Source organism: Geotrypetes seraphini, chromosome 1, assembly GCF_902459505.1.
Source record: "Geotrypetes seraphini chromosome 1, aGeoSer1.1, whole genome shotgun sequence".
Taxonomy (NCBI): Eukaryota; Metazoa; Chordata; class Amphibia; order Gymnophiona; family Dermophiidae; genus Geotrypetes; species Geotrypetes seraphini.
Genome location: NC_047084.1, coordinates 61,729,958 through 61,757,532, shown reverse-complemented (window position 1 = coordinate 61,757,532; position 27,575 = coordinate 61,729,958). Strand labels below are relative to the sequence as shown.

The window sequence follows — 27,575 nt, the reverse complement described above, 5'->3', positions numbered from 1 at the left end:
CTTATGGAAGAATTACTTTGGCATATGTGTCCACATTTTAAATGAATGAATGTATTTAATTAGACCATATGCAGTATAATCCTTACTTGAAGGCAATCACTTCATCCCCCAATAACAAAATTCAACCTGAACATGACAAACATCTTTGAGATTATGAGTAGAGGCCTGCCCTCTGCTTGGGTTTACATTTCCACTGGCAGCTACATTCTTTTATAATTCATCACGGTTTTGTTCTTTCGTAACCAACACCAAATTAACTTGTATAGAAAATGCACTGATGGTGATGCCATTAACTATGAAGTGTTCTGAATTATTTAAATTAAAAAAAAGACATTTTACTGAATTTAGATTCTTCATAAAATTTAAATTGAATCAGGTTGGGCAGACTGGATGGACCATTCAGGTCTTAATCTGCCATCATCTACTATGTTACTATATGTGCAATTTCCTTTGCTTTCTGTCTCCCAACATCACTTCATGAGCTATATTCCCTCTAAGTCAGTGGTCTCAAACATGTGGCCTGTGGGCCGCATGCGGCCCCCCAGGGACTATTTTGCGGCCCATGATCTGTCCTCGCCTAAAGCAGGGGTCCCCAATCTGCTTCCCTTCCCACTGCCCTCCCCCAAGCCACCGCAATCGGGGAACAGGCCAGCGCCCGAGGTCTTAGCTCTCCCTGCATATCTTCCCCAGCTCGGAGCCAACCAATTCTCGCCACCCGACGTCAATTCTAACCTCGGGGAGGAAGTTCCGGGCCAGCCAATTGCTGCCTGACTGGCCCAGAAGTTCCTTCCAGACGTTAGAATTGACGTCGGGTGGCGTGAATTGGTCAGCCCTGCGCTGGGGAAGATAAGCAGGGAGAGTTTAAGACCTCGGCACTGGCCTGTTCCCCGATTGTGGCGGCGGCAGACTGTTACCCGAATGCGGCGGTGGCGGCCTGTTCCCCAATGGTTCAGGGCTCCACCCCAATGGTGGTGGCTTGGGGGAGGGCAGGGAAAAGTAAAGAAAGAAATGAGGGACAGGGAGACAGAAAGAAAGAAGAGAAACGAGACACAGACAGAAAGGGGCATGGAGAAAGACAGAAAGAAAGGGCTGGCATGAAGAAAGAAAAAAAGAAAGAAAGGGGGCAAGGAGAGAGAGAGAGAAAGACAGACATATAGAAAGAATGTGGGCATGAAAAGAAGGGGGCAGGGTGAAAGAAATAAAAAGTTGGGGGAGGGAAGGAGATAGATGCCAGACGAGGGGAAAGGAAGGAAGGAGGGAGGGAGAGAAAGGAAAGAAAGAGATGTCAGACTATGGAAATAGGGACAGAAGAAGAGAGAGATAGAAGGGAAGGTAAGACATGGAAACGTAGATTTTGAAAAGAAAACAGAAAAAATGAATATTAAGTTAATGCCAAAGATGGATGCAAGGCAGAAAGTGAAGATGAAGAGAAAACCAGTCAAAGGACAAGAAGACCCTGGAAACATAGTTAAATGCACAGAAAAATAAAGTCACCAGACAACAAAGGTAGGGAAAATGATTTTATTTTCAATATAGTGATTGAAATGAGTCAGTTTTGAGAAAGGAAAGATATTAAACTTTAAATGTGAGGGCTGCAGAAAAAATAGTTAATGACAACTTTGCATAAGGTAAAACTCTTTATAGTTTATAAATCTTTCCTTTAACTGTTTACCTCCTGCAAAGTTGTCATTTCTTTAATAAGACATTAAGTATTTTTTCTGCGGCCCTCCAAGTACCTACAAATCCAAAATATGGCCCCACTAAGGGTTTGAGTTTGAGACCACTGCTCTAAGTGGAACATGTGAGCAATTACTCATACATTTTACATGCTAATTACATAGTAGCTCCACAAAAATACTGACCCAACCCGATTTTCAAACAAAACAAAACTAAATCAATTACCATATGTGTGATGGATTTTGTGCTATATAGAGAAATGCATTGCTAATACTGGGATCAAAAATTGTTAGTTTTTATAACTTGTCACTCGCAGGAAAAATCTGCATGCATCTAGTCACTCCTTAGAGAGAACATTGCTCATGAGATAGTCTGGTCCAATTATGTGCTCCTGAAAATTTCCATGTGTTTAATTTCCATGTGTTTTTTTACTTTTCTTTTTTTTCTTGGTGTTTGATATTTGAATGTTTAAAATGGTCGCGGGATGAGTGAAATGGTATAGTGTAAACCAACAGTTGCAGCACTAGCCCCATCTTGACGAAGAAGGCAAAACGCGTTGGTGGGGAACAGTGCGGCAATGCAGCGTTAACACTAAACTAAGTGCATTACTCATTCATGATTGTTAAAGAATGGATAAGAAGGTTTGATAAGGATATGAAATTTGTTAATACAAATGAAGAAAGAAAATTTAAACTAGCTTTCAGGAAAAACCGAGGGTTAAATTAAAAGACAAACACCAAGAAAAAAAAAGAAAAGTAAAAATAGTCAAACATATACACTGGGGGAATTCAGTGAGGAGTGCTGCTACGCTGATAAGTTTCAGAGTAGCGTTCTGAGTCATCCCCAGTTATCATCACCTAGTTCTTGCATTCAGAGATATAAGTGGAAAGACAGCGAGTCTGTTTTGGAATGTAACTGCTGATGCTCAACATTAAAAAAAAAACAAAACCAAAACAAATCCCTCACCGGTTTGGAGATTTCCCACCTTAGCCCATAGCGAACTCATGCTCTGGGGCTTTAACGTGTGCATGCCAGTTTCCCTTCTCTTCCGTCCGAAACTGGAAGTTACGTCCCAGGGGAGGGGGGAGAGAAGAGAAGGGAAATGGCATGAATACGTTAGAGCCTCAGAGCATGAGTTTGCTATGGGCTAACGCGGGAGAGAGCCATTGAAGATAATGTTCTAATTCATATACATTATCTTCAATGGCTCTGTTCAGTAAGTTCAAGATTTTAGACCAATGAGATTTATCCTCATATCCTCCTTCAGTGTTCTTTACGTTTCTTCCCACAATCTTTAGTTAGCGGTTTTTCACTACGTTCACCCTTAGAAAGCAGTACACGTGTTTGGACCAATGAGATTCATCCATGTCATCCACCCATTTTTTTTATACTTTTACTTTCTCGCAGTGTCTTCCATTCATTAAGAACTGCTGCCAGTACTATATTTAGTAAGTACTTTTCTTAATGCATTTATATTTGGGGGGTTTTTGTAGACCTTGTCCCTCCATGCTTGTTGGAGTTTCTCCTGTTCATAATTTGTTTATAATTTTGGTTTTTCGATAGTTGAGGCTTTGTTCATTTTGCTTCCCTTTGGCTGTCCATTAGACTTTACCACTCCGCGCCTCTGATTTTAGACCGGCATCCTGTTTTGTGCTTTTTGCATTTTAACTAATTTCTTCAATGCACTTTTCCTCTGATATATGGTTTCTCAAGCTAGCCTTCTTAACTCTTCTTGAATGATTTCTCTGGTGTCACCATAAGAGATCTGGCAGTTTTTATTTTTATTTACATTTCTCGTTTCTTATTTACATTTTTCATTTTTAGCCTAGCTGTTTTATTTTCAGCCCAACTGGCTCATCTTTTCTTTTAGCATAGCTGTTTGATTTTACATTTTTGCAGTCTTATTTATAGTTATCTAGTACCTTCCCTAGTCTTGGCAGTCTGGCCATGGTCCCTCAGAGAGGCCAACCTCATTGTTCACTTTTAGGTGTTTTCTCCTAGGCTTGCCTTTGACACATTCAGTTTTTCTTAGCTAACTCCCCATTTTTTAGTATACATTCTCGTGGCAATACATACTGGCATAGTTTGTATTTTAGGCTTTTTTAGTTTTTTAATTTGTCAATATGTTTGGGATTTATCTATTGTTTATGTATAATTTAGTTGCTTTTGTCTGGTTTTGGCTTAAGTGGGTGCTCCAAGCAAGACCACTTCAGCAGGGGAAGATGGAGTCGTGTTGACTTCCCCGAGACTTGTCCCCGGCTTCTGGTAGAGAAAATAAGTTTGTGTGCCTTCTAAGTCAGTGGACTGTCCACAGGCGCATTTTTCGGCGGCCCTGGGAGCAATGAACCTGAGAAGGAGGTCTCTTAACTTTGTGAGTATCCTAACCCTCCTCTCTTTACTGAATTGAGGCCTAATCTCGGTTCACTGTCATGCCACTTCTTCAAGGTGCCTGCATCACCTCTTCCCATCACTTTATTGCCTTAATGGTTAAAACCAACTTGTTAATTGCGAGATCTTTTAAGTAACTAATGTGTTTGTGTTCATGATGCCTTAGCATGGGTTGAACACACTGTCAAAAGCCCATTTTTTAGGTTTGGCAACTTGAACTCATAAAAGAAATGTTTGGGAATGATTAAATTTTGTACCATACTGAAGCCACTGTTTCTTTTGTTTAGTTTTTTTAAAAGTTCTGTTTGTGGAGTCCTGTCAATGTTGACTTCTTTGCATGTGCTGAGTTTTCTAGTTACTAGGAAATGAGTTTTTACTGCTGGTGATATTGCTATAATTAAATGGGCATCTAAGGCTAAAATTAAGATGGGGCCCTTCTCCCCACTTCCATCATCTGCCCCTTCTCCCCACTTCCATCTGCCCTCTTCTCTCTCCTCCTTCTCCCCACTTCCATCATCTGTCCCTTCTCTCTACTTCCATCATCTGCCCTCTTCTCTCTCTTTCCCCCCACTTCCATCATCTGCTCCCTTTTCTCAATCTCTCCATCCACCACAGGCCCATCATCAGCCCCCTTCCTCTCACCATTCTTTCTGATTTTGGCAACAAGATGGGCAACGCCGCCTTCCCCCCGCGATGACACTCAAGATTGGTAACACCCCCCTTCCCTGGCAATAAATTTTGGCAATGGGCCTCCTGTTCCCCGGGCATCAACAGCACATCAGATCAGCAACGCGGTGCTCAGTCCAAAGCTTCCCTCTGACTCGAACTGCCTGGGCGGAAACAGGAAGCTGCGTCAGAGGGGAAGCTTTGGGCTGAGCACCACATTGCCGATCTGATGTGCTGTTGATGAGGAGGAAGAGGAGGCCCATTGTCGAACTTGAGTGCTGACTGGGGGGGGTGCAATGCCGCCCATTGCCGTTGCAGCCCAGACGCAGATGGCCCCAATCCGATCTCGCCGGCCCTGTATGGACCGGCAGGAGTTTTCTGCGGACCAGCGGTTGAAGAACAGTACTTTAGAGAGCGAAAGGGTGTGAGAGTATGTATGGAACTTGGATATGGGAATCTGGAGCAGCAGCATGTGTAGAGGGTATTTAGGATAATGTATGTGGGTTAGTTTGTGAAATGGGGCATCTAGGATGCTATGTACTACTATGGAAAGGGATGCTATGTACTACTAATGAAAGGAAGGGCAAATAAGACAGAGAATATTATAATGTCTCTGTATTGCTGTATGGTGTGACCTCACATTGAGTATTGCGTTTTGGTCCTGGTTGTCCTTTATGTTCAAAGAATACTCCTAGTGGAATTCTGTGCAACTGTACAGCGCAGAATTTGCACAGAATTCCCCATTCGCATAGAATTCTGCACAGACCTTCTGTTCTGCCCTGACCAACTCTTTGACTGACCGACTGAACCCCCCTCCCACCCTCCAAGAGCCGACATACCTGCGAGCCTCCTAAAGAAGCAGCAGTGGTGGTGGTCAGCTGGCAGAGGCAGCACTATGACCAGGCTGTTTGTTACCAGCCCCACCAGGGCCTTCCCTCTGTTGCGTCACTTCTTGTAGATGGGTGAAGTGGCAGAAGGAAGGTCCGGCAGCCGCTTCACAGCACTGCCTCTGCCGGCTGGCCACTACCTTTACTGCTGCCTTTGGAAGCCCACAGGTATATCAGCTCTCTTGGGAGGGGGTCGATAGGAGAGAGGCCAGATCTGCATGAAGGAGTGGTGGGGACATGGATGCTAGACCGCAGGTGGGGGGGGGATAGGAAGGGACATGGGTGCTAGGCCCACAGGGAGAGGAGGGGACGTGCATGCTAGGCCCACAGGGAGAGGAGGAGACATGGATGGAAATACTTTTAAAATAAATAGGAGGAAATATGTTTTTCACTCAAAGAATAATTACCGTAAGCTCTGAAATTCATTGTCAGAGGATGTGATAACAGCAGTTAATATGGATAGGTTTAGAAAAGGTTTGGACAAGTTCCTGGAGGAAAGGTCCATAGTCTGCTATAGAGACAGACCTGGGGGAAGCTACTGCTTGCCCTGGGATCGGTAGCTTAGAATGTTGTTGCTATTTGGGTTTCTTCCAGGTACTTGTGACCTGGATTGGCCACTGTTGGAAAAAGTATACTGGGTTAGAATGCCATTGGTTTGACCTAATATGGCTGTTCTTATTTATATATTGGGTTTCTGGGGCAGCAGTATAGTGGTGTTTTTTTTGAGATGGGCTAGTTATGCGTTAGGGACAAAAAAGGTGCTAGTGTGTATAGGTATGCAGCAGGATGTGAGTTGGTAGATGGTTTATGTCTAAGGAGGGTGTTTAGGAGAGTGCTGTGGGAAAGGAGAGGGTATTTGAGGTGGATGTGCAAAGAAGGTATAAGGAGTGGAGTGTAGAATTGGAAAAATGAACCTCCTATCTCCCCGGGTAAAGCTTTTCAGTCTGTTGCATTAAGTGATGAATCATAGGAACGGAAACAAATCTCTGAAAACCTGGAAGATGTAATGAGGCAATCTGACAGACTAAAGAGCAACAAATCACCTGGACAAGCTAGTATACATCCCATAGTACACTTCTCCCTCAATATTTGCTGGAGTTAGGGGCAGAGCTTGCCTGCCAATATGGAAAAAATTACAAATTTTAGGGATGACTGACCCACCCCCGCCTCCTTCACCTCTCCACACTGAATAACGTGCTGAACAAAGCAACATTATCAACATCATCTATAAATTACTAATTCCATATACTTCTAATAGAACATTGAGATCCAATGAACAACACTTGCTGACGAACCCTTCACTTAAAATTATTAGTACAAGACGGCAATTTATCTTTTCTATTACAGCCCCCCAAACATGGAATTCGCTTCCTATTTATTTGAGGGAAGAACGTAACTTGGAGAAATTTAAGAGTAAATTAAATATATATATATATATATATATATATACATACACACACATACATACACACAGTAGAATCAGTTAACCGGCACCAATGGGGATTGATAGATGCCAGATAAATGTAGCTTCTGGTTACTAATAATGTACTCCATACTATGCCACACCATAAACTGTTCCTGCCAAACTACCAGACGTGGTAGGCAAAGCATGGGCATACTCAGGTGTGGCTTGCCAAGTTTACACTTAAATTAGGACAAGCGCCCCTCTGTCTAGGGGGGGGGCAGCGGCAACAAAAGGGCCGAGGCCATTGCGTGCGGAGGGGACTGGGTGGGTGGCGGCAGGGAGGGGGCAAGGGAGAAGAGGGGAACAGGCAGGGCCATAAGCACCGGGGGTGGGGAAAGGGAGGCAAGGTGACCAGAACTGAGGGAGCAAGACTCAGGCAACTTGTGTTGGAACCAACAAGGGATCAGGCAATACTGGACCTGATACTTACCAATGGAGAAAGTGTCACAGAGGTCTCGGTGGGCGACATATTGGCCTCCAGTGACCACAACATGGTATGGTTCAATCTCAGGAAAGGTTTCACTAAATCTACCACACTGACCAAGGTCCTCAAATTCAAGGACACAAACTTCAAAGAAATGGGAGACTTCGTTCACCAGGCGCTACAAAGCCAAGCAGAAACCGATAACGTGGAAGAAATGTGGTCGACTTTGAAAGCCACCATACAAGAAGCAACAAACTGCTATGTTAAATCAGTAAGTAAATGGCGAAGGAACAATAAGCCACAGTGGTTCTCTGCGGAGATTTCGGACCTCATCAAGGAGAAGAAAAAAGCATTCATCTCTTACAAACAATCAGGGAAACAGGACTCTAGGGAAGTCTATCTGGCCAAGTCAAAACAGCAGTTAGGGAGGCCAAATTCCGCATGGAAGAGTCTCTAGCGAAGAACATCCAGAAAGGAGATATATCCTTCTTCAAGTATATCAGTGACAGAAATAAGAACTCAGGCGGGATAGTACGTCTTAGGAAACCAGACGGAGACTATGTAGAAGCAGATTCGGAAAAAGCCCAACTGTTAAATGAATACTTCTGCTCAGTCTTCACCCGCGAGGCGCCAGGACTCGGCTCTCAGCTACAGACAAGGGTTGACGCAGATGACCTGTTTAGTAATTTCAAGTTTACACCCAGCGGTGTCTACTGCGAGCTGTCAAAGCTTAAAGTTAACAAGGCAATGGGGCCTGACAACCTACACCCCAGGGTGCTCAGGGAGTTGTGTGATGTCTTGGCGGAACCGCTATCCACGCTCTTCAATCTCTCCCTTAGTACGGGTAACATCCCGTTGGACTGGAAGACGGCTAACGTCATTCCACTCCACAAGAAAGGCTCCAAGATGGAGACAGCAAACTACAGACCGGTGAGTCTCCCATCAATAGTGTGCAAACTAATGGAAACTCTAATCAAATGCCAATTGGATACGATCCTGAACGAAGAGAATCTACGGGATCCCCGTCAACATGGATTTACTAAGGGGAGATCCTGCCAATCCAACCTGATCAGCTTCTTTGACTGGGTGAAGAGGAAGCTGGATGTTGGGTAGTCCCTGGACATCGTATACCTGGACTTCAGTAAAGCATTCGATAGCGTACCACACCGCAGGTTGCTGAGCAAGATGAGTTCTATAGGATTGGGCGACACATTGAAGAAATGGGTTGGGAACTGGCTTGGAGGTAGGCTTCAGAGGGTAGTGGTGAACGGCACCCCCTCCGAAATGACGGAGGTAATCAGTAGAGTGCCGCAGGGCTCGGTCCTGGGCCCGATCCTATTCAACATCTTTAAAAGAGACTTGGCAGAAGGGCTGCGAGGTAAAATAACATTATTCGCCGGAGACTTGAAGTCATGATGCCGTTGTACAGATCCATGGTGAGGCCTCACTTGGAGTACTGTGTTCAGTTTTGGAGACCACACTACCGAAAGGACGTGCTGAGGATCGAGTCGGTTCAGCGAACGGCCACCAGGATGATCTTGGGGCTCAAGGATCTCTCATATGAAGAAAGACTAAAAAAATTGCGGCTGTACTCACTTGAGGAAAGAAGAGAACGGGAAGACATGGTTGAAACGTATAAGTACATCACGGGACGTATCGAGTCGGAAGATGATATCTTCTGGCTCATGGGACCCTCGACCACCAGAGGGCATCCGCTGAAAATCAGGGGAGGGAAGTTTCATGGCGACTCCAGGAAGTACTTCTTCACCGAAAGAGTGGTGGATCATTGGAACAGACTCCCACTGCAGGTGATTGAGGCCAGCAGCGTGACGGATTTTAAGAGAAAAGATGTTTTTTCTTCATACTGAATTATTCAGTTGCCTGTTGAAATGTAATTGTATAATATTTACTATGAAATTTGCATGATATCTTAATATCATAGTATTATGTTGTTTACTCATGTAACATGTCACCATTCTCATGGTGGCCAATCCAGATCCCTAGTAGCCAAAACCCAAGGAAATTTAAGGGCCCTTTTACTGAAGCTTAGTGCATGCTAATGGAATTGGATAGATGGATCATGCCACTGAGTTGGCCACTGACTCATGGCAGCATGCTCAGTGAGGAATCCACCCTTTCATGTTTCATGGCTGAGTACAGGATTGGTCTGCCATTGCCTTCTCCTGTGCAATGTGTGGCTCCACTATGTTGCTGCTGCCCAACATAGCGCCCCTCAGCCTACAACACCTGGTATTCCCAAGTGGTCTCCCATCCAGGTACTAGCCAGGCCTGATGCTGCTTAGCTTCTGACAATAAGAGCTGGAATTTCTGCCGCAATCTCTTAACCTCCTGATATGCTAATCTAGTTTTTCCATTATATGTTTGATTCAATTTTCTGAAAAACAATACATAACCACAACATAAATCAATTAATCTAGATTGTTTGCTTAAAGCTGTGTTAATGGCTGTAGTGTTATCTCCACGACTAGTGAATTCCACAGATGTGGAAAAAGCAGGTTAACTATCCAAAGAGTTTTTCCCATGTTCTTGTTTATTAAACCACATGAGTATGCATTAATATTCATGCTCAACAACTAACTGTTAGCATAGTTACCTACAACTCTTGTGACTTAGCCACATTGCTTTAGTAGCAAAGCTGTTAACACAATAGCAACCATTGTTCCATGTTAGCAGCAAAACTGCTTTCCCCCCAAGTACCAGAAATGCCCCCTACAATTGCAATGGAAGTTTTGCAGCTACTGTTGGTTAACTTCTTCAGTTAATGTGTTAACTGCAAAACCTTAATGTAGTTCAGCAATTAGAAGCTTTGGTTGGAAAAGTGCTTAATAAATTTGACAATTATTTCATAAAAGAAGTCAACTATTCCCTGAAGTAATTAGTTTTAGCACTGAATTACAACTAAACTTTTCATCAAAATAAAATGCTGAATGCAAAAATAGGGTTTTTCTTTTTTCATGATTTTTGATTGTTTACAAAGTGATAATGAAACACTGTTTGAGGCAGAATGGCACCTATAGGTGTAAACATTACATAAGTAAAATGTCATCCTGGGATACCTTTATTTAAAATTGAAATGACACTAAAAATACAACAGTCTCTCTATTTGAAGTAAAATGAATCTTGGAGATTTATATCTAATAAACATTATTTTTTTCTAAATATTAACACAGATTTTGAAAACAACAGAAATACTGTAGATCAAGTTTTATGAAACTGCTCAACTGAATGAGTTACTCTCAATTCAAATACACTTTTTTTTCATATTTTAAATCATCAACAGAAATATAATAAGGAAAACAAGACCCACATTGCCCATTTTCCTTTCCTGTTGCATTCCAGAAAATCTCTCTTGCAAACTGGTTGACATAGTGTATTTAGATTTTCAGTAAGCTTTTGACACAGTTCATCATGAGAGGCTCTTGAGAAAATTAAAGAGTCATTTGATAGGTGGCAAAGTTCAGTTGTGGATTAGGAATTGGTTATCAGATAGAAAACAGAGGGCTAAATGGTCATTTTTCTCAGTGGAGGAGAGTAAACAGTGTAGTGCTGCAGGGATCTGTACTTGGACTGATGCTATTTAACTTATTTATAAATGATCTGGAGAATGGAACGATACGCGCAATTGTCCACGCACATTTGTCTTGCGCGCATTTGATTTACCACCGATTAAATTTGTGTTTGAAATTGTAGATATAAATGTTTTGTACATCGCTTAGATTTAAGCAATTCATAAATTTTTAAAAAATTGGCAGATGACACTAAACTATTCAAAGTTGTTAAAATGCATGCAGATTGTGAAAAATTGCAGGCAGACCTTAGGAAATTGGAAGACTGGGCGTCCAAATGGCAGATGAAATATAATGTGGACAAATGCAAAGTGATGCACATTGGGAAGAATAACCTGAATCGCAATTACCAGATGCTAGGGTCCACCATGGGAATTAGCACCCAAGAAAAGGATCCGGGTGTCATTGTAGACAATGCGCTGAAACCTTCTGTCCAATGTGTGGTGGCGGCGGCCAAAAAAGTAAACAAGATGCTAGGAATTATTAAAAAAGGGATGGTTAACAAGATTAAGAATGTTATAATGCCCCCTGTATCGCTCCACAGTGTAACCTCACTTGGAGTATTGTGTTCAATTCTGGTCTCCTTATCTCAAGAAAGATATAGCGATGCTAGAAAAGGTTCAAAAAATAGTTACCAAGATGATAAAGGGGATGGAACTCCTCTCATATGAGGAAAGACTAAAAAGGTTAGGGCTCTTCAGATTGGAAAAGGGACGGCTGAGGGGAGATATGATTGAAGTCTACAAAATCTTGAGTGGAGTAGAACGGGTATAAGTGGATCGATTTTTCCCTCCGTCAAAAATTACAAAGACTAGGGGACACTTGATGAAGTTACAGGGAAATACTTTTAAAATCAATAGGAGGAAATATTTTTTTCACTCAGAGAATAGTTAAGCTCTGGAATGTTTTGCCACAGGTTGTGGTAAGAACAAATAGCATAGCTGGTTTTAAGAAAAGTTTGAACAATTTCCTAAAGAAAAAAGTCCATAGTCAGTTATAGTAAATTATCTCCAGAACATCTACCGTATTTGCCGGCGTATAAGACGACTGGGCGTATAAGACGACCCCCCAACTTTTACAGTTAAAATATAGAGTTTGTTATATACTCGCCGTATAAGACTACCCCTTCTTCCGCACACCTTCTGCACAACCTTCTGCCTGCCTGTCCCCCCTTGAAGGTCTGCACCCCCCGAAGGCCTGCACCCCCCCGAAGGCCTGTCCCCCCCCCCCTTGAAGGCCTGTCCCCCCTTGTAGGCCTGTCCCCCCTTGAAGTCCTGCCTGCCTGCCTTTCCCCCCCTTGAAGGCCTGTCTCCCCCTTGAAGGCCTGCACCCCCCTTGAAGGCCTGCACCCCCCGAAGGCCTGTCCCCCCTTGAAGACCTGCCTGCCTGCCTGTCACCCCCTCCCCCTTGAAAGCCTGCCTGCCTGCCCGCCCCACCCTGAAGGCCTGATGCCCCGACCCACCCCGAAGGACCGCTCGCCCCCCTGGCCTCCACGCACCACCTATGAAGCAGCCGCAGCAGGATCGCGAAGTCAGCGTCAGCGATCCCTGCGCTGCTTCCTGCGCCACGGTCCCGCCCCTCCTCTGATGTCAGAGGAGGGGCGGGATCGCTGACGCTGACTTCGCGATCCTGCTGCGGACTGCTTCACAGGTGGTGCAGGAAGGTCAGTGGGGCGAGCGGTCCTTCGGGGGTGGGGGGGATTGAACGGCAAGGCCGGGAGCACCCCCTTAGGGCTGGCACCCGGGGCGCACCGCCCCCTCCGCCCCCCCCTTGGTACGCCACTGCATGTAAACAGTACCCGGCGTATAAGACGACCCCCGACTTTGGGGAGGATTTTAAGGTACTGAAAAGTCGTCTTATACGCCGGCAAATACGGTATATCCATAGATTTTTGTTTCTGTTACTGAGAAAGACATGGGGCAAGCCACTGCTTGCGCTGGATCGGTAGCATGGAATGTTGCTACTCTTTGGGTTTTGGCCAGGTACTAGTGACCTGGATTAACCACCGGGAGAACGGGCTACTGGGCTTGATGGACCTTTGGTGTGACCCAGTAAGGCTATTCTTATGTTTTTTATAGATGGTATGCTATTCTTATAGACTGAGTAAAAAAAATAAAAATGAAGAAAATAGAAGAAAATAAATTCTCCAAAAAAAGTTGCCTATAGTTACCAATCCAGTTTTATCTTCTTTCATTTTGCCAGAGAAAAGATATCTGGTTGGTCACTATGGGCAAATTCTCCATTTTTATTAATAGGTCTCAATAAACCAAAGCAAGATGTGATATTTGCACTCCGAACCTGTGGAATGAAAAGTAGGTAAATGAACCTCCTGGTTGACATGGAAAGCGGTAGAAAGGAAGGTACAGTACAGAGGACAACTCCTGCATCCATAATATGGAGAAAAGGTTCCATGCACAAAAAAGTCTGAAGCTCTGAAATATGCCATGCTGAGACAATGGCGACCAGAAAGATCCAGAAGAGAAGCATCCTTCAATGGCACGAATGGGGCTTTCCCAAGGCCCTGCAGAATGATATTAAGATGCCACAAAGCACCCCTCTCATAAACCTAGTCATAACCAGATGAGCAGTAAGCAAACTAGCATCTCTGCGTGTTCTGAAGCACGAAAGGCCTGAAACCTGAACTTTAAAGGAGGCCACTGCTAAACCCTTTTCTAGGCTCACCTGAAGAAAAGCCAGGACCACCGATATGGGAGCTCTCTCAGTTTCCACCTGGTCCTTAGCACACCACTGTTGGAAAGCCTTCCAAGCTTTGGCAAAAGAAGCCATAGTAGAGGGTTACTTTGACTGCAAAAGTGTCAAAACTACTACATCAGAATAACCCTGCTTCATCAAGGCTGAGCGGTCAAAAGCCATACTGTAAGATCAAGGTGCTGTGGGTTCTCCATGGTAGTGAAGAAGAGGGAGTTGAAGTTTCCTGTCCCGCTGAAGATGTACGCGATCCATATACTACAGGGAACAACCAAAAATAAAAATAGCAATTTGGTGTCTGGGGAGGTGGGGGACCAGAATCCTATCCTCAGAAATTGCAAAAAACTATTTTAAAACCCAGAAGTGAGTATTCACAGGAGCCATTCAGGAAGGCTGAATCGAATCGAAATTTTTTTTTCCTGAATCGGGCAGCACTAACTGAGGTATTACAAATCTAAAAAAAATTCTGCTTACACAAAAAAAATTGTACTCTATAACTGACAGATCCATTTTTACGTGTTCAGGCAATTGATATGGTTAACATGTTTTAATTGCTGCAGGGTCCAATTTATGCACATTGTTAATAAATGACCCCCAGATTATTTTAAATAGCCACTACAACTGATCATGTCATCTCTCGTCAAATGAAGACTAAATTGTATTAGTACAGTACACAGTATCATTATCATCTAAATTATTTAGTAAATTCAAACACTCACCTTGGCTGAGTGCTCCATGGTGACAACAACTTTAGTTCCTGCACTGGCTACTAAGTCCATGGCACCACCCATTCCTTTCACCATTTTTCCCTGAAATGAAGATTGGAAAAGTTAAACACAATAGTTCTTATTCTTTATTTTTGGAAACAATGGTAAGTAATTGAGCAGCCAGGTTTGCTCATGAATGGGTAAAGTGTACATGAATGATGGCACATGACGCAAAGTGTATTAAAAAAATGTATTATTTTTATTTATTTCCATAACATTCATCAAAAGATTATTTGCGTCATCGAAGGGATTTTTTTACAGGCGCCAAATGCTGGCATTTCTGACAAAGAATCCCCACACTATAATAGTTATTCATCAATATATACTTTCAGTCTAATCTGACATCATTAGTTGTCAGCCAATCCCCTAATAGAGGCTGTCCTTAAGTTTGAACAAAGAAAATCTTTTTTGACATCAAAATAAGTTTCAGAAATCATATTTTTGTTTACTTTGACTTTCTAAATATGCATAAACTCATTATTACATATCCAATACTCTTTTTGTCATTCTCAAAAAGGTGAAATCAAACAGCTTGTCTGTGTTAAAGTCAGCCTGCATTTGTTTTCAGCATCTGCTGAAAAGTTTGTCCCTGTCAGCACAGAAAAAGAAGGAGGGGCTATTCTCCCCTGCTCTGAGTCTCTCAAAGACTGGTACAATGTTTCTGTCTCTAACTATTTCCAGATGTTGCCTCTTAGGATTTCTCCTTAAAGTTTCTTCAAGCTTAAAATATATAATATACTAGCTGATGCCCCGGCGTTGCACGGGTATTTAATTATAGCAATAACACTGTAAATGGATTCAAATAAAGATACTTTATAGTGGTGAATGAAATTATTTTTTTACAGCTTAATAAAAAGTACAATATTCAAATTATAATGTGAAATATTTGACAAAATGAATACAATACAACTAACGCAAAACGTGATTATAAACAACATTTTTAGTTTCACCTCCTGGAGCAAGAACATATAAATTCTTGGGTGAACCCAGCCCTGAGCAAGCAACATAGAGTTGTGGGCCGCGAGACCCCCAGAACATATCACCCCAGGAAGTGAGGGATCTGCATACCAAGTTTCGTTCAAATCGGTCAAGCCGTTTTTGAATTACTGTGAGAATGGCAGCTTTTTACATTTTTTCCATTGGCATGAATGGGTGAAATCTGAATTTCTGTTTGTAGCTCCGCCCACGTGTGCAGGTGGGCCGCGAGACCCCCAGAACATATCACCCCAGGTAGTGAGGGATCTGCATACCAAGTTTCGTTCAAATCGGTCAAGCCGTTTTTGAATTACTGTGAGAATGGCAGCTTTTTACATTTTTTCCATTGACATGAATGGGTGAAATCTGATTTTCTGTTTGTAGCTCCGCCCACATGTGCAGGTGGGCCGCGAGACCCCCAGAACATATCACCCCAGGTAGTGAGGGATCTGCATACCAAGTTTCGTTCAAATCGGTCAAGCCGTTTTTGAATTACTGTGAGAATGGCAGCTTTTTACATTTTTTCCATTGACATGAATGGGTGAAATCTGATTTTCTGTTTGTAGCTCCGCCCACATGTGCAGGTGGGCCGCGAGACCCCCAGAACATATCACCCCAGGTAGTGAGGGATCTGCATACTAAGTTTCGTTCAAATCGGTCAAGCCGTTTTTGAATTACTGTGAGAATGGCAGCTTTTTTACATTTTTTCCATTGACATGAATGGGTGAAATCTGATTTTATGTTTGTAGCTCCGCCCACGTGTGCAGGTGGGCCGCGAGACCCCCAGAACATATCATCCCAGGTAGTGAGGGATCTGCATACCAAGTTTCGTTCAAATCGGTCAAGCCGTTTTTGCGTGATCGCGGCACATACACACACACATACATACCTCCGATTTTATATATATAGATGTTTTTCAAAACCCATTCTCATGTTTAGTATACCTTCACATATCATTCCTACCATTCATCATTCATTCGGGGCCCCATTCACACACAACATGGTATATCGCATTCATATTTAATACAAGAAAGCTTTCTCTGTTATACCCCATTTTGGGATATGAAATCGATTATGCTCCACCTAACCAGCTCAAGCACATATGTTATCAATTAGACCATGAGGCTCAAGGCGGGAAAACTGAACAAAGACACAGAGAGGACAAAGAAAAGCAGAAAACCAAGATGGAGTTCTTAATCCCTCTAGAAGTATGTTACGCATTACCTGATTTCCTCTATGGTCTGCCCCACCTAACACCTCACACAAATAGTGAATTCCCCTTTTCCTATGCTATATATCGATTTCCTGGTCTTTGTTTATTACCCTGACTTTTTCAAAGTTTTAAATGTGTTTGCATGTATATAAGACTCTCTGATCACGATTAGGAAGGTCTCTGTCACGCCCTGCTAACGCTTCTGCGTAGTGTGCGCCAAACCAGGCTTCTTCAGTAATAGCAAAATCAAAGCACTCACCATAAGAACATAAGCAATGCCTCTGCTGGGTCAAACCTGAGGTCCATCGTGCCCAGCAGTCCACTGACGCAGCAGCCCAAAAGGTCCAGGACCTGTGCAGTAATCCTCTATCCCCTCTATCCACTTTTCCAGCAGGAAATTGTCCAATCCTTTCTTGAACCCCCAGTACCGTACTCTCCCCTATTATGCCCTCTGGAAGTGCATTCCAGGTGTCCACCACACGTTGGGTAAAGAAGAACTTCCTAGCATTTGCTTTGAATCTGTACCCTTTCAACTTTTCCAAATGCACTCTTGTTCTTTTATTTTTTGAAAGTTTGAAGAATCTGTCCCTCTCTACTCTCTCTATGCCCTTCATGATCTTGTAAGTCTCTATCATATCCCCTCTAAGTCTCCTCTTCTCCAGGGAGAAAAGAGTCCCAGTTTCTCCAATCTCTCAGCGTATGAAAGGTTTTCCATACCTCTTATCAGACGTGTCGCTCTCCTCTGAACCCTCTCGAGTAAATGCCATGTCCTTCTTAAGGTACGGCGAACAATATTGGACACAGTACTCTAGATGCAGACGCACCATCGCCCGATACAACGGCAGGATAACTTATTTCGTTCTGGTAGTAATACCCTTCTTGATTATACCTAGCATTCTATTCGCTCTCTTAGCGGCCGCTGCGCACTGTGCCGTCGGCTTCATTGTCATATCCACCATTACCCCCCAAGTCCCTTTCTTGGGTACTCTCATTCAATATCATCCCTTCCATCGTGTAGTTGTACCTCGGGTTTCTGCTTCCCACATTTCTCAACGTTAAACTTCATCTGCCATCTCATCACCCATTCCCCTAGTTTGTTCAAGTCCCTTTGCAATTCTTCGCAGTCCTCTTTAGTCTGAGCTCCACTAAATAGTTTGGTGTCGTCCGCAAATTTTATTATCTCACATTTCGTCCCTGTTTCTAGATCATTTATGAATATATTAAATAGCAGCAGCCCGAGCACCGAGCCCTGCGGGACACCACTCGTAACCTTCCTCCAGTCCGAGTAGTGGCCCTTTACTCCTACCCTCTGTTTCCTACCTGCCAACCAGTTTCTGATCTATCTATGTATGTCTCCTTCCACCCCATGGTTCTTCAGTTTCTGGAGTAGGCGTTCATGGGGCACCTTGTCAAAGGCTTTTTGGAAATCTAGATATATGATGTCTATGGGGTCTCCGTTGTCCATCTGTTTGTTAATTCCTTCGAAGAAGTGCAATAAGTTTGTTAGGCACGATCTCCCCTTGCAGAAACCATGTTGGCTGGTTATTAGAAGTTTGTTTCTTTCAAAATGTTCATCGATGTTTTCTTTTATCAGTGCTTCCGCCATTTTCCCCGGAACCAAGGTCTGTAGTTTCTCGGGTCACCTCTTGATCCCTTTTTAAAGATGGGCGTAACGTTGGCTATCTTCCAATCCTCCGGGATCACGCCTGTTTTCAGGGATAGATTGTAAATTTGCTGGAGTAATTCCACTATTTCCTCTTTTAGTTCCTTCAGAACCCTTGGATGGATTCCATCCGGACCCGGGGATTTGTCAGTTTTTAATTTTTCTATCTGCCTGCGTACATCTTCAAGGCTCACTTCCATGGATGTTAATTTTTCTGCTTGATTTCCCTTGAAGATTTGCTTAGGTTCCGGTATGTTGGTTGTATCTTCATTTGTAAATACAGATGAAAAGAAAATGTTAAGTCTTTCTGCCACTTCTTTCTCCTCCTTCACCACTTCCTTCCTGTCTCCGTCGTCCAGCAGTCCCACCTCCTCCATAGCCGGCTGCTTCCCTTTAACATATATAAAGAACAGTTTGAAATTTCGTGCTTCCCTGGCTAGCCTCTCTTCATACTCTCTTTTGGCTTTTCGAATCACACGGTGACATTCTTTTTGATAATACTTCCTGTGCTCTTTCCAGTTCCCCTCAGTTTTGTCCTTTTTCCATTTCCTGAATGAATTTTTCTTATTGCCTATCGCTTCTTTCACTATTTTAGTTATCCACGCCGGGTCTTTTGTTCGACTCTTTTGCACCCCTTTCTGAATCTGGAGATATACAGATTTTGCGCTTCGCTCACTGTGTCCCTGAAAAAAAGACCAGGCATGTTCTACCGTTTGCCATTTTCTGGAAGTGTTCCTAAGTTTCTTCCTTACTATTTCCCTCATTGCTTTGTAGTTTCCTTTCCTGAAGTTAAAAGTTGTCGCTATGGTTCTCTTTCCTTTCGGTATTCCAACCTCAACTTTGCTTTAAAATGCAAATTATAAATAGGCATTTTTCAGAAATAAATGAGTCAATATGCATAAACTTAAAAAGTACTACCTTCTTGTCTTGATTGTTAGTTTTGATGATTGATTGACCAGAATGGTGATTTATTTCATGACAACAATATATTATATGAACTACTAATATAAATACCTGTATTTTTGGCTCCATAAAACACACTTCCCCCCCCCAAAAAAAAAAAAATTGGTGGAAATAAGGGTATGTCTTATGGAGCGAATATCCAACCTCTCCCCCCCACCCACCCCTCGGTTACCTTATTTTTATTTTGGTGCCCTCCCTTGCTGGACGTGGCTGCATCTCTAGTGGCAGAGTGGCGCAAAAAGCTGCCTGTCTGGTCAGCTGATGCGATTGCCTCCTCTTCCCTTCTGTAGCAGCAGAGCAGTGCACAAGGCTATCAGCCTAGTCCCGTACTGCTTCTGTTCTCACAGGAAGTGGCAAGGGACCAGGCAGGCAGCCTTGTGCGCCGCTTTGCCACTACAGAAGGGAAGAGGAGGCAGCCTTGTGTGCCGCTCTGCCGCTGGAGAGGCAGCTGGAGACAGCAAGTCCTGCTTTCCACTCGAGCAGCAGCTTCCCCGCGGGCCGGGTGTGAGCAGCAGCCATCGGAACCGGAAGCCGCTGTGAGTCCCAGCATGGCGGCGCGGCCCTGACAAGAGTGAGCGACTACGACAACAACAGCTGTGGTGGCTGATTCCAGTCTCCCGCTCTCCTCCCTCCCTTCCCCCATGGCAGCGCTGGGCGGCGCATCCGGGCCTCAGCTACCTCCACCACCACTCCTCTGACTCCCTTTGTGTTCGGGCGGGACATGGAGGAATGGACAAGCAGCTCCTGATTGGTGAGGCCCAACTTTAGTACAGGAATAGGCAGTTGGAGCATACCGTGAGTGATTTCTTTCACTCACCGGCGCTCTGGCTGCTCTCTCCTGCCTCTCCGGCAGCTCTCTTCTGTCTCCCCCGCTAAAAAACGTATTTGCAGTTTTTCAACATTTGCGGGGGTTCCTGGAACGGAACCCCCACGAATATCGGGGGAGAACTGTATTGCACAAGAGGAGGTACTTCTACCAGACCCGACAGCAGCTCTGTTGCATTCAGCTATATCAAGGGCACTGGCCACAACTTTTTCCAAACATCACAACAATCAGCAAATAAATCAAAAAACATTTCATAAGTAACTCACCAGTGCTGTGGAATTCGATTCCTGTAGTCAGTGCTTAAATCCTTACTCTACCACTCTTCTTCCTTACTCCTGAAGTCAGTGTTTACCTTGGTGACAGGTCAAATGCGCGCAAGACAACAGTGCGCCGACAAAAATGCGAAGACAAATCAGCGCAAAGATAATAGCGCGCGAGACAATTGAGCGCAAGGATAACTCAGCGCAAGACAATTGAGCGCAAGGATAACTCAGCGCAACGACAATTCAGCGCGCCTCAAAATGGCGTGTGGCGAATGAAGGGCATGCGCACATTCAGCACGTTAACACGCGATCACGTCACCACGTTATCAGTATGGTTCCCTTGCCTCTTTGCGTTTTGAATATTAGTCACGTGAATGCATTTTCGTTACTATGGTTACGTTTCCTCTTTACATATGTGCTCCGAACAGCCCCCCCCTCCTTTCGCTGCCTGACCGTGCCCGTTATAGGTAAAGCTCTGGTTTTGCTAGAACTTGATCTATAATGAATATTTGTCTTGCGCGGATTTTACTTGCCCCTGATGAGAGCATACGTACTTCCACATTTCAGATTTCTTCATTTACAGGTATGTTTATATTTTCGGTATGTCACTGATACTGTGGTATGCAAATGCATTTTTTATCACTATAATAATTTAATTTAATATAATAATTTAATCATTACAACAAGCTCACTTGACGGCGCTCAGATGACTCTCGCTCAGTTGGGTCACGCTCACTTGTCTCACGCTCGGTTGTTTTGCGCTCACTTGCCGGCGCTCAGATGACTCTCGCTCAGTTGGGTCACGCTCACTTGTCTCACGCTCGGTTGTTTTGCGCTCACTTGCCGGCGCTCAGATGACTCTCGCTCAGTTGTCTCACGCTCACTTGCCAGCGCTCAGATGTCTTGCGCTCAGTTGTCCCGCTCGTGCTTGTTACAGAAAATAATTTGCGCTGAATTGTCTTGCGCTCAAATGTCTTCACGCTCACTTGTCTTCGCGATCACTTGTCCGCGTGCTGTTGTCTTGCGTGCAATTGACTATGAACCGTTTACCTTACTGTACCACTCACTTACACTACAATGGTGCGTCATTACGTAAATTAAACTCCACAGTCAAAACTCTAATTACTACAAGTCTTTTCCTGAACTCAAAAATCAAAAACAACAAAGTAAAAAATAACTTTATTACTTCATAATCTTCTTTTAAACAGACCGTGCCATAAAGCACAGTTACTTATCGTAACAGGTGTTATCCAGGGACAGCAGGCAGATATTCTCACATGTGAGTGACATCATCCACAGAGCCCGGATGCGGACAGCCTCGCAAGCAGACTTGCTTGTAAAACTTTTAGAAAGTTTGCGACTGCCACACCACACATGTGAGTGCCTTCCCGCCCAACATAGGGCGCGTGTCTCCTCAGCGTCTCTTCAGTTCAGATAGCTAGCTAAGAAGCCAACCAGGGGAGTTAGGTGGGTCGTGAAAATAACTGCCTGCTGTCCCTGGATAACTCCTGTTACGGTAAGCAACTGTGCTTTAATCCCATGACATGCAGGCAGCATATTCTCACATGTGGATGACCTCCAAGCTAACCAGACTTTATGGGCTATGACTCGACTCTGTAGATGCAGTCCAGCCTTAGCATAGCAGAAAGAGATGCAAGCAGCTAACCAGTTGGAGATGGTGCGCTTGGAAATCGGACGTCCCAACTTGTTTGGATCAAAGGAGACAAAAAGTTGAGGAGCAGATCTGTGTGGCTTAGTCCTTTGCAAGTAGAAAGCCAAAGTACGCTTACAGTCCAGAGTATGAAGAGCTCTTTCTCCAGGATGAGAATGAGGCTTTGGAAAAAACACTGGAAATTCAATGGATTGACTGAGATGAAATTCTGAAACCACTTTAGGTAGAATTTAAGATGAGTATGGAGGACCACCTTGTCATGATGGAATACTGTGAAAGGTGGGTCTGCTACTAAAGCTTGAAGCTCACTGACTCTGCGAGCAGACGTAAGAGTAATGAGAAAAACCACTTTTCAAGTGAGATATTTGAGATGAGCCGAAGCCATTGGTTCAAAAGGAGGCTTCATCAATAGAGCAAGAACAACATTGAGATCCCAAATCACTGAAGGCGGTTTGAGAGGTGGTTTGACATTGAAAAGTCCTTTCATAAATCTGGAAACCACAGGATGAGCAGAGAGGGGTTTCCCTTCGATAGGCTGATGAACAGCAGCAATTGCACTGAGATGGACTCAAATGGATGTGGAATTGAGGCCTAATTGAGATAAATGCAACAGGTTATCCAAAACTGAAGACAAGGAGGTAGATTGGGGCTCCTTGTGATGAACAGTGCACAAAGTAGAAAATCTAGTCCATTTTTACAACCGATGGACGATAATTACATCCAACCTCTGGGTGCTTGCCATCATCAGGGAAGGATACTCTCTTCATTTCACTCAGGTTCCACCGGAGCTTCCTCCAAGAGAGTATCCTTCCAATCCATCCCAGACCGCCCTTCTTCTTCAGGAAGCTCAAGCTCTGCTTCATCTCCATGCCCTTGGAACAGCAGAACAAGGGGTTTTACTCCCGTTACTTCCTTGTTCCAAAGAAGATGGGCGATCTGTGACCCATTCTGGATCTCAGGGCTCTCAACAAATTTCTAGTCAAAGAAAAGTTTCTAATGTTGTCCCTGGCATCCCTTTATCCCCTTCTCGAGCAGAATGATTGGTTATGCTCTCTGGATCTCAAGGAGACCTACACTAATATCCCCATTCATCCGGCCTCCCGTCAATACCTCAGATTTCGGGTGGGGAATCTGCACTATCAATACAGAGTACTACCCTTCGGCCTAGCCTCGTCTCCCAGAGTGTTCACCAAGTGCCTGGTAGTGGTAGCAGCAGCTTTAAGGAATCATGGTCTTCAGGTATTTCCCTACCTCGACGACTGGCTCATCAAAGATTCCACATCTCAAGGGGTTATTGTAGCGACCCAACGGACTACCTGGTTCCTACAAAGTTTGGGATTCAAAATCAACTTTCCCAAATCTCAGCTTCAGCCCTCTCAGAATCTACAGTTCATTGGAGCTGTTCTGGACACTGTCCAACTCAGAGCATTCCTTCCACAATAACGTCTAGAAGCTCTTCTTCAACTCTATCACACAGTGTCTTCCCGATCTTCCATTTCAGCGAGACACATGATGGTACTTCTGGGTCACATGGCCTCCACAGTACATGTGACTCCTTTTGCTAGACTTCAACTCAGAATTCCTCAGTGAATCCTGGCATCTCAATGGACGCAAGTTTGCGACCCTCCTTCTCGACACATTTCAGTCACTCCTTCCTTGAAGAAGTCTCTCCGTTGGTGGATACTCTCTTCCAATCTTTACAGAGGCTTACTTTTTCAAACGCCCCCTCATCAGAAGGTCCTCACGACAGACTCTTCGACCTAAGCTTGGGGCGTTCATCTCGATAGTCTCCGTACTCAAGGCCTCTGGACCAGTACGGATCGTCAGTGTCATATCAATCAGTTGGAACTCAGAGCGATCCGCAGAGCTCTCCATGCTTTTCAACATCTGCTTCACGACACAGTAGTCCTCATTCGGACGGACAACCAAGTCGCCATGTATTATGTTAACAAACAAGGAGGGATAGGGTCTGCCTCCTTTTGTCAAGAAGCTCTGGAGTCTTCTCCTGAGGAGCTGCTATCCTTTTTTTTAAAAAAAATTATAATTTTTCATATTACAGTTCAATCCGAACAGTAAAGAATAGAGATACCAAAACCATAAACAATCAATTAAACAAACCTGGAGGGGGACATTAAACGGCTGGAAACTCTTCATCAGCAGACTCCTCTGGATTTCGATATACTGACCAAATTGAGCAAACTGAAATTCCAATATAATGTAAAACTGAGTACATCTGCGACTTGCGCTGTCTTTCAACAATCAGCTTCGTACTTTGCAGATAATAACAAGTGCGGGCATTTGTTAGCTGCTTTTTTGAAAAAAAAGGAAGGCAAAGCAACCATAACTAACATCACCCTAGCTGATGGAACAGTCCTTACTGATTCTAAAGACATCTCTCAGACCTTTATGTCGTTTTATCAAACTTTATATACTACTGAATTGTCTAAGGATAACGTAAATTTTACCTTTCTAGAACAACTCCCTCATCCTACCTTAGATCCCTCTGATAATGAAACCCTTGACTGTCCTCTTACTGTAGAAGAATTGTCTCAAATATTAAACTCCATGGCACTTAAGAAGGCTCCTGGCCCTGATGGCCTTACGGTAGAATTTTATAAGGAATTTCAAGATATAATTCTGCTTCATTACTTACATTATCTTAACCATCTCATAACTTCGGGCGAAGTCACCGGTACCTTTACAGAAGCGAAAATCATAGTTTTACCAAAATCAGATAAAGACCCAAAATTTATTTCTAATTATAGACCTTTGTCCCTAATAAATGTTGACGCTAAATTATATGCCAAAGTCCTATCGAATAGATTACAAAAGGTCATCACTAAACTTATTGCTTCAGATCAATGTGGATTTATTACTGGTCGCTATTCCTCAGACAATACTTATACATTTTCTAATATTTTATCACAGATACATAATGAGCCATGTCCCTCCGATCCTCAGATTGTGGCGGTAGGTCTGGATGCGGAGAAGGCATTTGATCGGGTGGAGTGGCCTTTCTTGTTCCAAGTTTTGTCATGGTTTGGTTTTTCCCAAGATTTTATACAAAAAATTAAAGTCCTCTATTCTTCTCCTTCCACTATGACTTGTATTAACGGTTACCTCTCTACTACCTTTAGTCCTAGTAGAGGTACAAGGCAGGGATGCCCTTTATCACCGCTTTTATTTAACCTTGCGTTAGAACCCCTACTTATAGATATCCGTACCAATCCTCATATAACAGGATTTAAGTTTCAAAATCAGGAAATTAAGATATCAGCTTACGCAGATGACATTCTGTTATATATCACTCCTTCTTCATCACCATTATTGTCCATAATCGAGTCTTATTCTGCCATTTCTGGGTATAAGCTCAATACCAGCAAATCTATAATAATGCCGCTAAACTGCTCAGAACTCAGATGTGAGGTTGCTAAATATGGCTTTCAATGGTCAGCTCAAAAAATGAAATATTTGGGTGTTTACCTGGGACCCTCCATAGAGGAATCGATTCAGCTAAATGTGGATCATATGTTGGACATTGTTAAGTCCCTCAGTAACAAATGGTCCCCCCTGAATCTCTCGTGGTGGGGAAGATTGGAAACCATACGAATGATGATAGCCCCCAAATTGACTTACATCCAAAGTATGCTACCCTTTCTTCTTCCGAAACAGGTGTACAAAAATATAGACTCTATTCTCTCCCAATTTTTGTGGAATAAGAAACAACCCCGTATAGCAATGTCTAAATTGAAAGCTTCCAGGTTGCGTGGTGGAGTTAACTTCCCCTGTTTTCTAAACTATCATTACTCATTTATTCTCCGCAATTGGGTCCTGGCTCAGCATGTTCCTAGTAATCAATATATCCCCGCTTGGGTTCATATGGAGCACAACAGATACGGGAAAGTGAATTTACAATGTATTGCTTGTCTTTCTTTATCCAAACAAGAGAAGCTCGACCATATACTCACTTCCATGAAGAAAACTGTATCAACCATAGATGTTGCGATGCAAGCTCCCTGGGCTGACACCAGTATGATCCCCATCTGGGACAACACTGCCATCAAAATTCAACAAACAATGGTATCCTGGGCCAACTGGCAACATGATGGTATCTGGTTAGTTCAAGATCTCATACATGATGGTCGCTGGCTATCCTTTGCTGAACTCTTCTGTAGATTTCACATGCCTGGAACTCGATATTTCCAATGGATGCAGCTCAGACACTGTTTAACCAAAACTTTTCCAAATATAACTACTAGGGTCACTCGACCGAGTCTCCTTACACACATTGCTCAAATTTCTGCGCTAGGTGGCAGGGCTTCTTTATGGTATAAATTATTCCAGAATGTCACCTATTGTACCTTATCGGTCACAGAAAATAAATGGTTTCAGGAATTAAACCTACCATCTGATGCTATAGACTGGTCAGTTGTGTGCCTCTACTTCTTTAAATCCATAAAGTCAGCGTCACTTTTGCACTCAATATATTTCCTATTGCACAGAGCTGTTTGGACACCCATGCTCTCTCACAAGATTGACTCAACGATCTCCCCTTTATGCTGGTCCTGTAATCAAGTACCTGGTACCTTGAAACATCTAATATTTGACTGTGGTCACCTTACTGTATACTGGACGAGAGTTTGGAATACTATCTGCTCCATTCTTAATATCACTGACTCTCTGTCATCCCCATGTTGATTCTAATGTCAATGGGCCTTCATTCCACATTGAATGTTAATCAGTCTAGACTGTTTACCGTTTTCATGTCTCTAGCCATCCAGAACATTCTTTATAACTGGAAAGACCTGTCTAAGGTTGAATATCTTACGTGGTGGAATAATGTGTGTTTAACTGGGAAATATGAAAAGGTGCTTGCTGAAAGGAAGAATAGCTTTTCTTCTTATATGCTCATATGGGAACCATTAGTGCGCTATTGTGAACATTAATCAGCTCTTGGCCTGTTATGTATTGTTCATTACTCCTTTCTGCATTATAATTCTTCTGATTTTCTATAATATGTAACTTGATACATCCATGTATATTTCTTATTAGCATGTAATTTGTAAGTACACACTGCTTATGTTTATTTCATGCATTTTTCTTTCTTGTTCATTAAAATTCAATAAACATTTTGAACTTAAAAAAAAAAAAAAATTTTTATTGAATCAGGTTGGGCAGACTGGATGGACCATTTGGGTCTTTATCTGGCCGTCATCTACTATGTTACTATGTACAATACAAGAACCCCAAACTTAAAAGCCAAAAATAAGAAAATCTAAGCAAAGCGGATCAAAAACACCTCTGTACAGTTCACTGGCAATGTGGGAGGTGCTGAAAGTTGTAAGTATTGCACTTCTGAAAATCCGGTTCACAGGAATGGATTTATCAGCTAATGTAAGGACTCCTGAGTAGATAACAAAACTCATTTTA

At 43.3% G+C, this 27,575-nt stretch overlaps 1 protein-coding gene across 1 annotated transcript in view; it reads right to left on the bottom strand.

Annotated features, from left to right (window-relative positions):
* OXCT1 (3-oxoacid CoA-transferase 1) overlaps nucleotides 1-27,575 on the bottom strand; it is a 283,735-nt gene that overhangs the window by 33,895 nt on the left and 222,265 nt on the right. The window contains exon 14 of the mRNA XM_033932237.1: nucleotides 14,523-14,612. Coding sequence (XP_033788128.1) covers nucleotides 14,523-14,612 — 90 coding nt within the window. The remainder of the gene's footprint in view (nucleotides 1-14,522; nucleotides 14,613-27,575) is intronic.